This window comes from Moschus berezovskii, chromosome 10 (genome assembly GCF_049115385.1).
Source record: "Moschus berezovskii isolate FMDL1 chromosome 10, NW_MosBer_1.0, whole genome shotgun sequence".
NCBI classification, from domain to species: domain Eukaryota; kingdom Metazoa; phylum Chordata; class Mammalia; order Artiodactyla; family Moschidae; genus Moschus; species Moschus berezovskii.
Genome location: NC_142469.1, coordinates 71,815,876 through 71,832,085, shown reverse-complemented (window position 1 = coordinate 71,832,085; position 16,210 = coordinate 71,815,876). Strand labels below are relative to the sequence as shown.

Here is a 16,210-nt window from a genome sequence, read left to right as displayed (position 1 = left end):
ATCCAGCCATCTCATTCTCCGTCGTCCCCTTCTCCTCCCGCCCCCAACCTTTCCCATCCACACACCTAGGGACCCCTTATTTTTGACAAAGGAGGCAAAAATATACAACAAAGAAAAGACAATCTCTTTAACAAATGGTGCTGGGAAAACTGGTCAACCACCTGTAAAAGAATGAAATTAGAACACTTTCTATCACTGTACACAAAAATAAACTCAAAATGGATTAAAGATCTAAATGTAAGACCAGAAACTATAAAACTCCTAGAGGAAAACATAGGCAAAACACTCTCTGACATAAATCACTGCAAGATCCTCTATGACCTGCCTCCCAGAGTAATGGAAATAAAAGCAAAAATAAACAAATGGGATCGAATTAAACTTAAAAGCTTTTGCACAATGAAGTAAACTATAAGCAAGGTGAAAAGACAGCCTTTAGAGTGGAAGAAAATAATAGCAAATGAAGCAACTGACAAAGAATTAATCTCCAAAATATACAAATAGCTCTTGCAGCTCAAAAACAGAAAAATAAACAACTCAATTAAAAAAGGGCCAAAGAACTAAACAGACATTTCTCCAAAGAAGACATACAGATGGCTAACAAACACATGAAAAATGCTCAACATCACTCATAATCAGAGAAATGCAAATCAAAACCACAATGAGGTACCATTTCATACCAGTCAGAATGGCTGCTATCCAAAAGTCTACAAGCAATAAATGCTGGAGAGGGTGTGGAGAAAAGGGAACCCTCTTACACTGTTGGTGGGAATGCAAACTAGTACAGCCACTATGGAGAACAGTGTGGAGATTCCTTAAAAAACTAGAAATAGAACTGCCATATGACCCAGTAATTCCACTGATGGGCATACACACCGAGGAAACCAGAATTGAAAGAGACACATGTACTCAAATGTTCATCGCAGCACTGTTTATAACAGCCAGGACGTGGAAGCAACCTAGATGTCCATTGGCAGATGAATGGATAAGAAAGCTGTGGTACATATACACAATGGAATATTACTCAACTATTAAAAAGAACACATTTGAATCAGTTCTAATGAGGTGGATGAAACTGGAGCCTATTTACAGAGCAAAGTAAGTCAAAAAGAAAAACACCAATACAGTATATTAACGCATATATATGGAATTTAGAAAGATGGTATGATGACCCTTTATGTGAGATAGCAAAAGAGACACAGATATAAAGAACAGACTTTTGGACTCTGTGGGAGAAGGCAATGGTGGGATAATTTGAGAGAATAACATTGAAACATGTATATAACCATATGTGAAATAGATGACCAGTCCAAGTTTGATGCATGAAGCAGGGCACTCAAAGCCAGTACACTGGGACAACCCAGAGGGATGGGATGGGCAGGGAGGTGGGAGGGGGATTGAGATGGGGGACACATGTACACCCATGGCTGATTCATGTCAATGTATGACAAAAACCACCACAATATTGTAAAGTAATTAGCCTTCAATTAAAATAAGTTAATTTAAAAAAAAGAAGGAAAGGTGAGACTCATGCTTTGGGGCAGAAGGGTGGTAGAGATTTTGCCTCAACTTCTCTGGAGGTTGTGCCCTGGAGGCAGCAGTGGGTGATCCTGACCTATGGTGGGTGGAAGAAGGGGAGCTTCAGAAAGCTCTTGGGGTGAGGTGATGGTACTCAGTGGTTATACTGTTCAGCAAATCTTGGTTTTGGCTGGTACTTCATTCAAATTCTTCCTTATGTTACTGTTATTTGTTGCTTAATGTTCTTCCCGCATATGGCTTCCCAGGTGGTAAAGAATCTGCCTGCAATGCAGGAGACACAGGTTTGACCCCTGGGTCAGGATGATCCCCTGGAGAAGAGAATAGCCACCCACTCCAATATTCTTGCCTAGGAAATCCCATGGACAGAGGAACCTGGTGGGCTACAGTCCATAGGGTCACAAAGAGTCAGACAGAACTGAGTGACTGAGCATGCAAACACATTCTTCCCCCATTATTAGGGGAGGTCTCTGGGATCCTGGCCTGACATCTCCTTCTAGCCCACAATATGCGGTGCCTCACATATCACAGGTGCGCCATGCTGGATACTGGCTCTGTGGACTTGTCATCGTAGGTGTCCATGCTGTATAGTGCAACCTCATTTCACAAAGAAGTCAGTATTTTTTTAATCTAAAATTGTAACAGATGAGGCATTGACATATCCATAAAATAGGACAAATTTCAGGAGTTAGTAGTGGCCAAGACTGGGGCTTCCATTGAGGATCTTCCCCAATGATGTGACTTTTTATGTCCCCTTCTTTTTGCACCACTCCATTTCATTAGATGTAGGTGGCATGTCTATTTTTCTACGGAAGGTGCTTGATAGAAATCTATTGAGCTGCTTCTCTCCTGCTACTGATTTTATTTATCCTCTGTAGGCTCTTTATAGGGCGATATGTGGTCAGGCTAAAGTTGTAAGCTCAGAGGATTTTGGGACACTCTCTCCCTCCTTTTTTCATCAGTCATTGGAACTTGGTTATGTGCTAGGCACTGGGTTAAGTTCTGGGGGAACAACCTCAAAAGAAGACATGGTGTCTGGTTACAAATATATGCCAGTCTCGTGGAGAGAGAAAAGGAAATAATGACCATTTGGGATAAAGTATGAGCTGCTGCTGCTGCTAAGTCACTTCAGTCGTGTCCGACTCTGTGTGACCCCATAGATGGAAGCCCACCAGGCTCCCCAGTCTCTGGGATTCTCCATGCAAGAACACTGGAGTGGGTTGCCATTTCCTTCTCCAATGTGTGAAAGTGAAGTCACTCAGTCATGTCTGACCCTTAGCAGCCATGGAGAAATGTCCCTGACCTGATGGATAGGACCTTCCTTAGGCTTTTGCCTGCTGACCTCCTGAAGATGGTCAAGGACAGAGTGGGTAAGTTAACAAACTGTACGCTTGCCTTTCTCCATTTGTGCAGGTAGAAATGTCTGCCCAGAGGTTAATTTCGAACAGGACATCCCAGCAATCTGCATCTAATTCTGATTATACCTGGGAATATGAGTATTATGAGATTGGACCAGTTTCCTTTGAAGGACTGAAGGCTCACAAATGTAAGTCTTGTGCAATTTCCCATTGAAAGCATGTTGTGTGTTTGCCTTAATCTGTGAAGCTGTCAGTGTTTACTTTCCCTGGACATGCTTATACATAACTTTATCCTCTACCCCCAAACCCCCTAAATCCCCTCCACATATAGGCTCATTGATCTTGGATGTATAACATGAATGATGAAGAACTTGCAAGATCCCCTTAGTGGAAGATGAATCAATGTCCCTTTCAAATTGAGGCTTAAAAAATTTAATGATTCCAGCTCTCCAAAACTGAAAACATTTAGACCATCAAAAATGTATACACAAATAGAATCTAGGATTCTAATTTGAAGAAGCTCCCTTTTGTAACACTTGGTCCACAGCATCCCTTCAGCCCTGCTGGGTCTCTGGGACTGTGGAAAGCAGTCTGTCTGTGTTTTTTCATGATAAAGGACCAGAATAGCTCACGATCATTCCCAACTCTGTGGTATAGGCATGAACTATGCTTCATGTTATTGGAGTAATTAATCATCTAGCACAGAGCAGGGAAATATAATTCTATGAAAGGGTACTGTTCATCTCTAGTCATAACTGCCTGCTAACTGGCAAGCATGAAGCAGCTCAGTTTCCTTAAGCAGAATTGACATGAGCAGAAACTGCTGCCCATTCCTGGGTCCTGTTATGGTTATCCTGTAAATATCCTAGAGATGTTTGGTTGTTTCAGAATGAATGTCCACAGTACTATAAAGGTGGTAGGTCCTTTACTGACTCAGATGAATGGGACATGTTTAGGAAATACAAGAGTGAGTAGAATTGAAGACGAATGTGGTCAAGGAAGTGCTTTCACTCCTTTCATATTTTCTGGCCTCTGGCTCTCTGAGCTGTCTTGGCATCATGATCTCTCACCCCTATTTGCTGCTCCATTGCAAGGTGGACTTTCTAATTTTTTCCAGCTTCATTGAGATATAATTGACAAATAAAATTGTCATATATTTATACAAAAAATAATGATATATTATGTATATTGTGAAAGGATTCTCTCCATCAACTTAATTAACATTTCTATCACCTCACGTATATTATTTGATTGTTTATTCATTGGTAAGAACATTTAGGTTCTACTGTCTTGCCAACTGTACAAGACAGTATTATCAACTATACTTTCCGTATTATATGTCAGGTCCCCAGACCTTATTCATCTTATAGCTGAAAGTTTGTACTCTTTTTACCAACCTCCCCGATTTCCCCACCCTTCAGCCCCAGGCAACCATTTTTCTACTCTCTGTTTCTTTGAGTTCGACTTTTCTTTTAGAGTCTGCATATAAGTGATATCAGGCCCTAATTGTCTTTCTCTAACTAGCTTATCTCACTTTATATAACGCCTTCCAGTTTCACCCTTGTTGTAACAAATGACAATATTTCCTTCTTCTTAAAGGCTGAATAATTTTCAAATATCTATCATCTGTCTATCACATTTTTTTAATCCATTCATCAGTGAATGGACAGTGAGATTGTTTCCATACCTTGGCTATTATGAATAATGCTGCAATGAACAGGGGAGTACAGATATCCTTTCAAGATAATGCTTTCATTTCCTTTGGATATATTTCAAAAAGTGGAAAAGCTGGATCTTATGGTAGTTCTAATTTCTTGAGGAACTTCATCATTTCAGTTCAGTCGCTCAATCGTGTCCGACTTGTTGTGACCCCATGAATCACAGCACGCCAGGCCTCCCTGTCCATCACCAACTCCCGGAGTTCACTTAAACTCATGTCTATCGAGTCGGTGATGCCATCCAGCCATCTCATTCTCTGTCGTCCCCTTCTCCTCCTGCCCCCAATCGCTCCCAGCATCAGGCTCTTTTCCAATGAGTCAACTCTTCGCATGAGGTGGCCAAAGTATTGGAGTTTCAGCTTTAGCATCAGTCCTTCCAATGAACACCCAGGACTGATCTCCTTTAGAATGGACTGATTGGATCTCCTTGCAGTCCAAGGGACTCTCAAGAGTCTTCTCCAGCATCATAGTTCAAAAACATCAATTCTTCGGCGATCAGTTTTCTTCACAGCCCAACTCTCACATCCATACATGACCACTGGAAAAACCATAGCCTTGACTAGACGGACCTTGGTTGGCAAAGTAATATCTCTGCTTTTTAATATACTATCTAGGTTGGTCATAACTTTCCTTCCAAGGAGTAAGCGTCTTTTAATTTCATGGCTGCAATCAGCATCCGCAGTGATTTTGGAGCCCCAAAAAATAAAGTCAGCCACTGTTTCCACTGTTTCCCCATCTATTCCCCATGAAGTGATGGGACCAGATGCCATGATCTTTGTTTTCTGAATGTTGAGCTTTAAGCCAATCTTTTCACTCTCCTCTTTCACTTTCATCAAGAGACTTTTGAGTTCCTCTTCACTTTCTGCCATAAGGGTGGTGTCATCTGCATATCTGAGGTTATTGATATTTCTCCTGGCAGACTTGATTCCAGCTTGTGCTTCTTCCAGCCCAGTGTTTCTCATGATGTATTCTACGTGTAAACTAAATACAGCCTTGAGTACTCCTTTTCCTATTTGGAACCAGTCTATTGCTCCATGTCCTGTTCTAACTGTTGTTTCCTGACATGCATATAGGTTTCTCAAGAGGCAAGTCAGGTGGTCTGGTATTCCCATCTCTTGAAGAATTTTCCACAGTTTATTGTGATCGACACAGTCAAAGGCTTTGGCATAGTCAATGAAGCAGAAATAGATGTTTTTCTGGAACTCTCTTGCTTTTTCAATGATCCAGCAGATGTTGGCAATTTGATCTCTGGTTCCTCTGCCTTTTCTAAAACCAGCTTGAACATCTGGAAGTTCATGGTTCACGTATTGCTGAAGCCTGGCTTGGAGAATTTTAGCATTATTTTACTAGTGTGTGAGATGAGTGCTATTGTGTGGTATTTTGAGCATTCTTTGGCATTGCCTTTCTTTGGAATTGGAATGAAGACTGACCTTTTCCAGTCCTGTGGCCACTGCTGAGTTTTCCAAATTTGCTGGCATATTGAGTGCAGCACTTTCACAGCATCATCTTTTAGGATTTGAAATAGCTCAACTGGGATTCCATCACCTCCACTAGCTTTGTTCATAGTGATGCTTTCTAAGGCCCACTTGGCTTCACATTCCAGGATGTCTGGCTCTAGGTGAGTGATCACACCATTGTGATTATCTGGGTCATGAAGATCTTTTTTGTACAGTTCTTCTGTGTATTCTTGCCACCTCTTCTTAATATCTTCTGCTTCTGTTAGGTCCATACCATTTCTGTCCTTTATCAAGCCCATCTTTGCATGAAATGTTCCCTTGGTATCTCTAATTTTCTTGAAGAGATCTCTAGTCTTTCCTATTCTGTTGTTTTCCTCTATTTCTTTGCATTGATCTCTGAGGAAGGTTTTCTTATCTCTCCTTGCTATTCTTTGGAACTCTGCATTCAGATGCTTATATCTTTCCTTTTCTCCTTTGCTTTTCGCTTCTCTTCTTTTCACAGCTATTTGTAAGGCCTCCTCAGACAGCCATTTTGTTTTTTTGCATTTCTTTTTCTTGGGGATGGTCTTGATCCCTGTCTCCTGTACAGTGTCACGAACGTCCATCCATAGTTCATCAGGCACTCTATCAGATCTAGTCCCTTAAATCTATTTCTCACTTCCACTGTATAATCATAAGGGATTTGATTTAGGTCATACCTGAATGGCCTAGTGGTTTTCCCCACTTTCTTCAATTTAAGTCTGAAGTTGGCAATAATGAGTTCATGATCTGAGCCACAGTCAGCTCCTGGTCTTGTTTTTGCTGACTGTATAGAGCTGGAGATGGAGATCTTTGGCTGCAAAGAATACAATCAATCTGATTTCGGTGTTGACCATCTGGTGATGTCCTTGTGTAGAGTCTTCTCTTGTGTTGTTGGAAGAGGGTGTTTGCTATGACCAGTGTGTTCTTTTGGAAGAACTCTATTAGCCTTTGCCCTGCTTCATTCTGTACTCCAAGGCCAAATTTGCCTGTTACTCCAGGAGTTTCTTGACTTCCTACTTTTGCATTCCAGTCCCCTATAATGAAAAGGACATCTTTTCGGGGTGTTAGTTCTAAAAGGTCTTGTGTGTGTTCAAAAAACTGTTCAACTTCAGCTTTCAGTGTTACAGGTTGGGGCATGGGCTTGGATCACTGTGATATTGAATGGTTTGCCTTGGAAACGAACAGAGATCATTCTGTCGTTTTTGAGATTGCATCTATGTACTGCATTTCAGACTCTTTTGTTGACCCTGATGGCTACTCCATTTCTCCTAAGGGATTCCTGCCCACAGTAGTAGATATAATGGTCATCCGAGTTAAATTCACCCATCCCAGGCCATTTTAGTTTGCTGATCCCTAGAATGTCGACGTTCACTCTTGCCATCTCCTGTTTGACCACTTCCAATTTGCCTTGATTCACGGACCTAACATTCCAGGTTCCTATGCGATATTGCTCTTTACAGCATCGGACTTTGCTTCTATCACCAGTCATATCCAAAACTGGGTATTGTTTTTGCTTTGGCTCTATCCCTTCATTCTTTCTGGAGTTATTTCTCCACTGATCTCCAGTAGCATATTGGGCACTTACCAACCTGGGGAGTTCCTCTTTCAGTCAGTATCCTATCATTTTGCCTTTTCATACTGTTCATGGGGTTCTCAAGGCAAGAATACTGAAGTGGTTTGCCATTCCCTTCTCCAGTGGACCACATTCTGTCAGACCTCTCCACCATGACCTGTTCGTCTTGGATGGCCCCACATGGCATGGCTTAGTTTCACTGAGTTAGACAAGGCTGTGGTCTGTGTGATCATATTGGCTAGTTTTCTGTGATTATGGATTCAGTGTGTCTGCCCTTGATGCCCTCTCGCAACACCTACAGTCTTATTTGGGTTTCTCTTTCCTTGGACGTGGGGTATCTCTTCACGGCTGCTCCAGCAAAGCACAGCCGCTGCTCCTTACCTTGGACAGCTGCCCCTCCTGACCTTGAACATGGAGTAGCTCCTCTCAGCCCTCTTGTGCCCGCGCAGCCACCACTCCTTGGACATGGGGTTTCTCCTCTCGAGGAACTTCATACATAGTGTCTATACCAGTTGCATTCCTACCAACAATGTACAAGGGTTATCTTTTCTCCACATCCTCACCAGCATTTGTTCTATCTTGTCTTTTTTGATAAGGGACCTTCTAACAGGGGTGAGATGATATCTCTCTGAGGTTTTGAATTGCATTTCCCTAATGATTGGCAATGTTGAGTACCTTTTCATGTGCCTGTAACATTTGGATATTGTCTGTGGAAATATGTCTGTTCAGGCCCTTTGCCCATATTTTAATTGGGCTTACTTTGCTGTTGAGTTATAGGAGTCCGTTGTATACTTTGGATGTTAAACTCTTACCAGATATGTGGTTTGCATATGTCTTCTATTCCATAGGTGACCTTTTCACGTTATTGATGGGTTCCAATGGTAAAGCATCTACCTGCAATGCAGGAGACCTGGGTTTAATCTCTGGGTCAGGAAGATCCCCTGGAGAAGGAAATGGCAACCCACTCCAGTACTCTTGCCTGGAAAATCCCATGGATGGAGGAGCCTGGTAGGCTACAGTCCATAGGGTTGCAAAGAATCCAACAGGACTGAGCAACCTCACTTTCACTTTGCTATGCAGAAGCTATTTAGTTTAATATAGTCCTACTTGTTTATTTTGCTTTTGTTGCCTTTGCTTTGGGTGTTAAATCCAAAACATCATTACTAAGAGTGATATCAAAGAGCTCACTCCTTTATTTATGACCCTTATTTTGAACTCTCACTAAGATCTATTTCTAGAGATTTATCTTGTTCTTTTGTTTGGGACCTATTCCTCTATTTCTTCCTTCTTCTTGATTCCCTGTGTTGGTTTCTGTGCGTTAGCTAAAAGACCCACTTCTCCCAATCTTAAAGGACTGGCACATAGGAAATGTTTTGTGAGAAGCCCTGGCCACCAAAGCTAGAAACTCAAGAGAGCTCAAGCCCTGTGTTGGCTGCACGTGCCTGCCAGCTGCAGTACAGTGGGCAGAGTGCTTGCCCAGCCCAGCTGTGGCTTGCAGCTGTGACACAGGGGTGGGTGGGGCTCCCAGGGGGGCACCCCTACTGACACTAACAGGTTAGAGAGAGAATTCCGAGATGGCACCCACCAGCCCTGGAATCAGCAAGGCAGAATGAGATCATAAAAATGGCATCTGCCAATGGCATCAGCAAATTTGTGCCTCTCCAGCAGAAGTTTTAAAATTAGTTAGTGGGTCTGCTTTCTGAATAGTCCAGGTGATTTTCAAATTGGTGTTTTATATTGGGTCCCGGGGTGGGGTTAATGGCAGGAGATGACTCAGCCTTTCTTACTGATTTGAAGCTGGGTACTTTCTCATTTGTCAGATGTGTAGGAGTCATTCAGCTAGCTTCTGGAACTCTTTCAGAGGGAACTGCTCCATATGTACCCATATATTCGATGTGTCTGTGGGAAGAGGGGACCTCAGGAGCCTCCCAAGTCTCTTTCTTGGTCGACTCCCAATTCTAGCTAGTTAAGTTTTAACCTTTTCCTCACCCCTGATTGCAAGAAGGACCACAAGAGTCTGGCTTCACCTGTAGGTCCCAAGGGTCTGGATGCTGCTGATTGCTGGTGGCTGTGGTTGAACAACTCCCGGACCATTAGAGGGACAGGGGCAGTGATAGTTTTCTGGTTCCTGCCTTCTGGTCTCCATCGATGGGGTTGTAAAGGGCTTTGGAGTTCATAATTTCCTATATCAGGAGCTTTCTATTTTTGTTCCTTAGAAAGCATTAACTAAATCACATATCCTTTACCACTGAAATGAATAGTAATAATCAAATGCTTTCACACACTCCTTTGTTGTTGTCTGCTCAGCAGTTCTGTATGGAAGTAAAAGAAAAGCACGTGGAATCTATTAGGATGTACTGTCATCCATTATCTGATGGAGGGCTATAGATGTCAGGGTGTGAATCACCCTCCTTAATTTGCTTTGATTCTTTAATCTGTTATTTTTCTGGGACAGTCTGTGGGTAAGGATACTTGCTGTTAAGGATTTTAATGAAAATCAAAATAACTGGGCAAATCACCATATGTTTTCCTGTAATCTAAGCTTTTATAACTTCATGACACAGATTTTATTTTTGTGTCATTTTGCTCCTGCCTCTTTTTCTTAAAGGGCAATACTGTTGTTATTTTTGTTGGGGCATTTCCAGAGATGGTTGAAATCTCTTTGGGGCATATTACATTTAGAGATGATTGTACCTGGAAAAAATTCCTGCAAAATGTAGGCAGAAATGTAGGCATTACTTACACATTTTACTTACTATACCATTAAGAAGGAGAGCTTTTTGTTAGTATTCATTTTAGGCAAAAAACAGAAATTCCTAGGTAAGTCTTTACTATTTTGATGTAAGAGATCTGATTAGAGGCCCTTAGCTTCCAGAACAAACCCCAAGACATACAGGAAAATAAGTCAATTATTGTATTGTGTACCTTTAGGATTAGTGTCTTCCATTTTAGAAAGCTGTAATTCTGGGCTTCAAGTGCATCTCCTTGTTTTGCTGAGAAAAATTCGAAGCCAATTAGGTATAAGTTGAAAAGAATGAAAATCAGTCACTTCAAGGGGAAGCATTTAGGAAGATAGGAGTGACCATAACAGTTATCTTTTTACTTTACCTGTGATGGGTTGTTCTTAGCAACAGTAGTCACATCTCTAGTTAGACTAAGTTCTCCTGCCTGATGAAACTAAGATCCTATCTCTATAGGGTCTTTCATCTGAGAAACAACCTCTGATGATCATTGTAAATTCTCCTTTTGCCTTCAGTTTTGAATCTGGTAATAAACTTTATAGTTATCTGAAGTGGACTTGTATCTGACATACATTTGGTACCAGAAAAATGGATATTCATTCATCCATTCATTCTATACGTATTTATTGAGCACCTGTTATTTGCAGCACTATTTTTGTTAATAAATTTAATTGAAGGATAATTGCTTTCCAATATTGTGATGACTTTTGCTGTACATCAACAGGAATTACCCACAGGTATACATGTGTCCCCTCCATCCTGAACCCCCCTCGCATGTCCCTCCCCACATTATCCCTCTGGGTTGTCCCAGAGCACCAGTTTTGGGTGCCCTTCTTTATGCATTGAACTTGCGCTGGTCATCTATTTATATATGGCAATGTGCATGTTTCAGTGCTGTTCTCTCAAATCACCCCATCCTCACCTTCTCCCACTGAGTCCAGAAGTCTGTTCTTTCCATCTGTGTCTCCTTTGTGTGCAGCCCTGTTTTAATCACTGGAGATACAGCAGCAAACAGAAAAGAAAAAAAACCCATCTCTTACAGATCTTGCATTCTACCCAGAGAGACAGATAGTAAATAAATAGACAAACTATGCCAGATGGTGATAAAAGATAAAGTAGGGAAAGGACGTGTGAATTGTGGAGGTGAAAGCATAGATAGAATGGCCATGGAAGGCCTTCCTGAGAAGGAGAAATATGAAAAAAATGCCTGAAGGAAGTGAAAGATTGAGCTGTAAGATACCTGGGGAAGACCATTACAGAAAGTGCTCCATGGTTTGGAGTAAGATCTGTGATCGGGAGCACAGTAGACACAAGTGCTGGAAGCCCACTGCTGGCTCCTTGCCAGGAGTCCATACCACAGGACTGATCCTTAGGAACCAGAATCAGTGCAAGGACAGTGCTTGCTCTAGTGCCCTGAGCCCTTTCTTTCAAATTAAGCATTAACCCTTGCTTTTCATACAACCACGAGATGAAAAGGTCACAATATATTCTTTTTAAAAATTTTTTTTTATACTGTTGCTTTGGGCTTCCCTGGTAGCTCAGCTGGTACCAAATCGACCCAGTTCAATTCCTGGGTTGGGAAGTTCCCCTGGAGAAGGGATAGGCTACCCACTCCAGTATTCTTGGGCTTCCCTGCTGACTCAGATGGTAAAGAATTCGCCTGCAATGCAGGAGACCTGGGTTTGATCCCTGGTTTGGGAAGATCCCCTGGAGGAGGGCATGACAACCCACTCTAGCATTCTGGCCTGGAGAATCCCTGTGGACATAGAAGCTTGGCAGGCTACAGTCCATGGGGTTGCAAAGAGTCTGGCCAAAAACAAACTTCTTGGCCAACCTAATACAATTTTGTGTTAGTTTCAGATGACCATCAAAGTGATTCAGTTACACATATACCTATTCCTTTTCAAATTCTTTTTCCATTTACGTTACTACAAGATATTGAGCAGAGTTCCCTGTACTATACAGTAGGTCTTTGTTGGTTATCTATGTTATACACAGTAGTGAGTGTGTGTTGATCCCAAACTCCCAACTTATCCCTCCCCTCCACCTTTCTCTTTTGGTAACCATCAGTTTATTTTCTAAGTCTGTAAGTCTGTTTCTGTTTTGTAAATAAGTTCATTTGTATCACTTTTTTTTAATATTTCACATATAACCATTACAATTTTGTCTTTCTGTGACTTACTTCACTTAGTATGATCATCACATTATTGCATTCTTTTTACTGGCTAAGTAATATTCCGTTGTGTATATATACCACATCTTTATCCATTCATCTGTTGATGGACATTGAGGGTGCTTCCATGTCTTGGCTGTTGTAGACAGTGCTGCAGCTGAATATTGGGGTGCATATATTCTTTCAAACCATGGTTTTCTCTGGATATTTGCCCAGGAGTGGGATTGCTGGATCACATGTTAGCTCTGTTTTTAGCTTTTTAAGGAAGCTCCATACTGTTCTTCATAGTGGCTATGCATTCTTACCAACAGTGTAGGAAGGTTCCCTTTTCTCCACACTGTTTCTGGTATTTATTGTTTGTAAACTTTTTAATGATGGCCATTCTGACTGGAGGGAGGTGGGAAATGGGGTGGGATAGTTACTCTCATTCTCCCCTAGAATGGAAAACATAATATATTGAAAAACAGACCATACCAGTGAAAACCGTACAGCTGTCAGCTCTCTTGTTTCATCCCATTCGCTAGAGGTCAGGTAAAGGGAAAGTTATTTTATTATGATGCATTCTATTTGGAATGCCCCTGGGCAGTTTTCTCTTACTGTACTCTCTTACTACAATGGTCTCTAAGTAGGTCAGTCTATAGACAGGACAGAAGTAGCTGTTTGGCTGTATTAGAAACCCCTGTAGAAGGCTTTTCCTTAACCAACCAGGTTTCTTGGAGCCCCCACTCACTCTGTGTAAACCTCTGTTCTGACTTCCTCCTGAGAAAGGGTACTTTGGGGAAGACCAGAGGCTCTGTATTCCTCTTTTCACTGAAATGCTCATGTCCATGAAACTTGACATAGAAATAAAACTTCAAGAGAGTCTGGTTGTTCCTGGAATGAGATGGAGCTCTCTGACGTTCTCTGAAAGGGGCTCAGAGTGAGAAAGTTATCTGGGCTTGGGCAACATGTCAGAGGATGAGGTAGAAGAGAATTAATGGAGATAATCTGAGGGAGCAGAATTTCCTCTGGAGGAGAATGTGAGTAAGCAAAGCTACTTAAAACATGTTGTCAAGAGAAATGTGGATTCCACGTTATCAGGAGAATGTGTGAAAATGTCACTGGACCATGGGGATTCTAAAATTCTAACCAAAGCTCTCCTCATTCCCACTCTCTTTTCTCTCATGACTTTGCTGAGGGCTGAGACCCTCTCAGGTCCCACGTGTTTATTGCTTTTTGATCAGCACCCTGGGTCACTAGAAGGCCAGGGTAAGGGCCTGGGCTGGGTTAAAGGCACACTCCTCTACCTGTGCCCACCCTAGGCTAGGGGGCTGGAGGACACTTGGGGATCCAGCCACCATTGGCAGTGTGAGAGCTGTCCTCATGAGAAACCCTTCCTAGTAAGCAGATTTGAAAATGAATTAACATGACTAAATTCTCAACTGAGGACTTACATAACGCTGGCAGGTCATTTTAGAATTGGCTTTTGCTATTCAGGCAGTTGATGAAGTACAGGAGGCTGAGCTGTCATCTATCTGCAAAACGATGCTTTGCAGTCTGTGCCTCCATAACTGAGATGCTATTGTTACATGTTAATTGCATTTGTACACATGTGTTTTTTGGTATTCATTATGTCTTGTTAGGCTTCATTTCCATTAGTTTATAAGGCAAAGTTTACAATTCCTGGGAAAGATAAATTGGTTTTGCATCCAGAATACTGAATAAATGCCATTGAATAAACTGGGGCTCTGTAACAACCTAGAGGGGTGGGAGGGGGGTAGGTGGTGGGAGGGAGGATCAAGAGGGAGGGGAAATATGTATACGTACGGCTGATTCATGTTGATATATGGCAGAAACTAACACATATTATAAAGCAATTATCCTTCAATTTAAAATAAATAATTTTTTAAAACGTTGTTAAATTAAGGTTGTTACCCTCTAGATGATAGTATATTTAGAATAAAAGTAAGAATTATGCAAAGCAAGTTGCTAATCTGATTTCTTCGTATTAGAAAGAGTGCTATATACACAGAATTCAATTAGAATAATGCTTTGTATTTAAACACATTTAGTTCTATTCACCTTTTTTAAAATTGCTAGGCATCCTCACTGTATTGCCATGTAGGTAAACTTCTTAGAATAGATCAGAAAATGTAAAATAATTCAACTGTGTTGCTTCCCCCAAACTTAAGACCTTATGATGAATGTGCCAGGTTGTGTAGACAGCTGTTTCATCCCCATCCAAGAGACACACACTAGTGACTATTACCTGTGATAGGATCAAGGAGGGACCTGTGTAGAGAAGCACAGACAGAAAGATCATGGGGTTCACAGGAGGGAGCGGGCACATCAGTTGGGGAGATTAGGCTTTCTGAAGGAGTTGATGTAGGGAATGCACTTTGAGTGAGGGATAGACTTTCATTATCTCCAGTTTGGGGAAAGTTGTTCCAGCCAGGCAAAGGTATGGGCTCCTGAAAAGGTGTGAGTATTAAGAAATTATGCCTATGGGTTCAGGCAAATACAGGAATACAGTGTCCCCTAGACTGGTTGGAAGCATGAGTTTTTAAAATAAGGATCAACTGGGAGAAAATGACCACTTAAACAATAATAGACTGCACACATGAGCTACCTTCTTCTCAGATGCCAGATATTGTAAAAGTGCTTTGTATATGGGATCTGTTCTCATGTGAAAAAGGTCAATTCTATTTTTGTTGAAGTATTTTTCATGAAAGAGAAATATTATCAGAGCTACGATAAAGCAGATTTCATTCGAGATGAGGCCCAGGCAAAGACCGAAGGCAGGAAGAGCACTCAGGAGGCCATTTGTTTGTTCTTTGCAGGATGTCGTGAAGACCTGAGTTATGCCAGCATGAACATGAGTGAAAAAACAAAATTGGGTTGATTTGAATCAGATGTCATTTTAAGATTCATCCTGTAGTTTCTGCTAAAAATTGGATTTTCTAACTCAAGACACTTCAGGGGAATCTTGAGGACTTAGAAAGCCTGATTCCATCTTAAATTCTTCCATCGGGATATAGAACCAAGAGTCAGGAAGGCTGACATCTCCGAGTATTCCCTGAGTCAGGAACCTGAACACATAGGCTCTTCCCTCATTCCTTGTATTAACTCTTCCCTGAGGTCTGATAGTTCAAGGTTGTCTCAGAAAAGCACAGATTCCTTGAATGTTTAAATTTTATGTTGCTATGAAATACTAATCCCAGTGTTAACTGTCTTACAGATTCCATTGTGATTGGATTTTGGGTTGGTCTTGCAGTCTTCGTGATCTTTATGTTTTTTGTGCTGACTCTGCTGACAAAGACAGGAGCCCCACACCAAGAGTAAGTTTGGGCTGTTTCTAAATGTCTGTTAAACCCCACAGGGACTTGAAGAAACAGAAGTAGTATCCAGGAGTTGGGGGTGCTTTAATGGGTGGAGAGATGGATTTGCTGTCCAGACCCAGGTGCGGGTTGGGTGGGACCTGTTTTCCTCTTAGCACTTTGCCTCTTGCCTCTGAGGCTCTTTCAAGTGAACCTCATGCACCTGGGTTTCTTGGTCTTTCCTGTAGTCCTAATGCTGATCCTGGCTCAATGTTTATTTTGAAAGGTTATTAATTAGGATGGATTTTCTCCTTATTCCCAAAAGAATTTAGGTGACTCA

At 41.6% G+C, this 16,210-nt stretch overlaps 1 protein-coding gene across 2 annotated transcripts in view; it reads left to right on the top strand.

Moving 5' to 3' along the window:
• MRAP2 (melanocortin 2 receptor accessory protein 2) overlaps window positions 1-16,210 on the top strand; it is a 91,767-nt gene that overhangs the window by 58,347 nt on the left and 17,210 nt on the right. Inside the window, exons 2-3 of one of the 2 annotated variants that reach the window (XM_055433904.2) lie at window positions 2,951-3,079; window positions 15,792-15,891. In XM_055433904.2, the coding sequence (XP_055289879.1) occupies window positions 2,953-3,079; window positions 15,792-15,891 (227 nt within the window). In that variant the 5' untranslated portion in view covers window positions 2,951-2,952. Of the gene's footprint in view, window positions 1-2,946; window positions 3,080-15,791; window positions 15,892-16,210 lie in introns of both variants that reach the window. The other variant, XM_055433905.2, reaches the window with a different exon arrangement.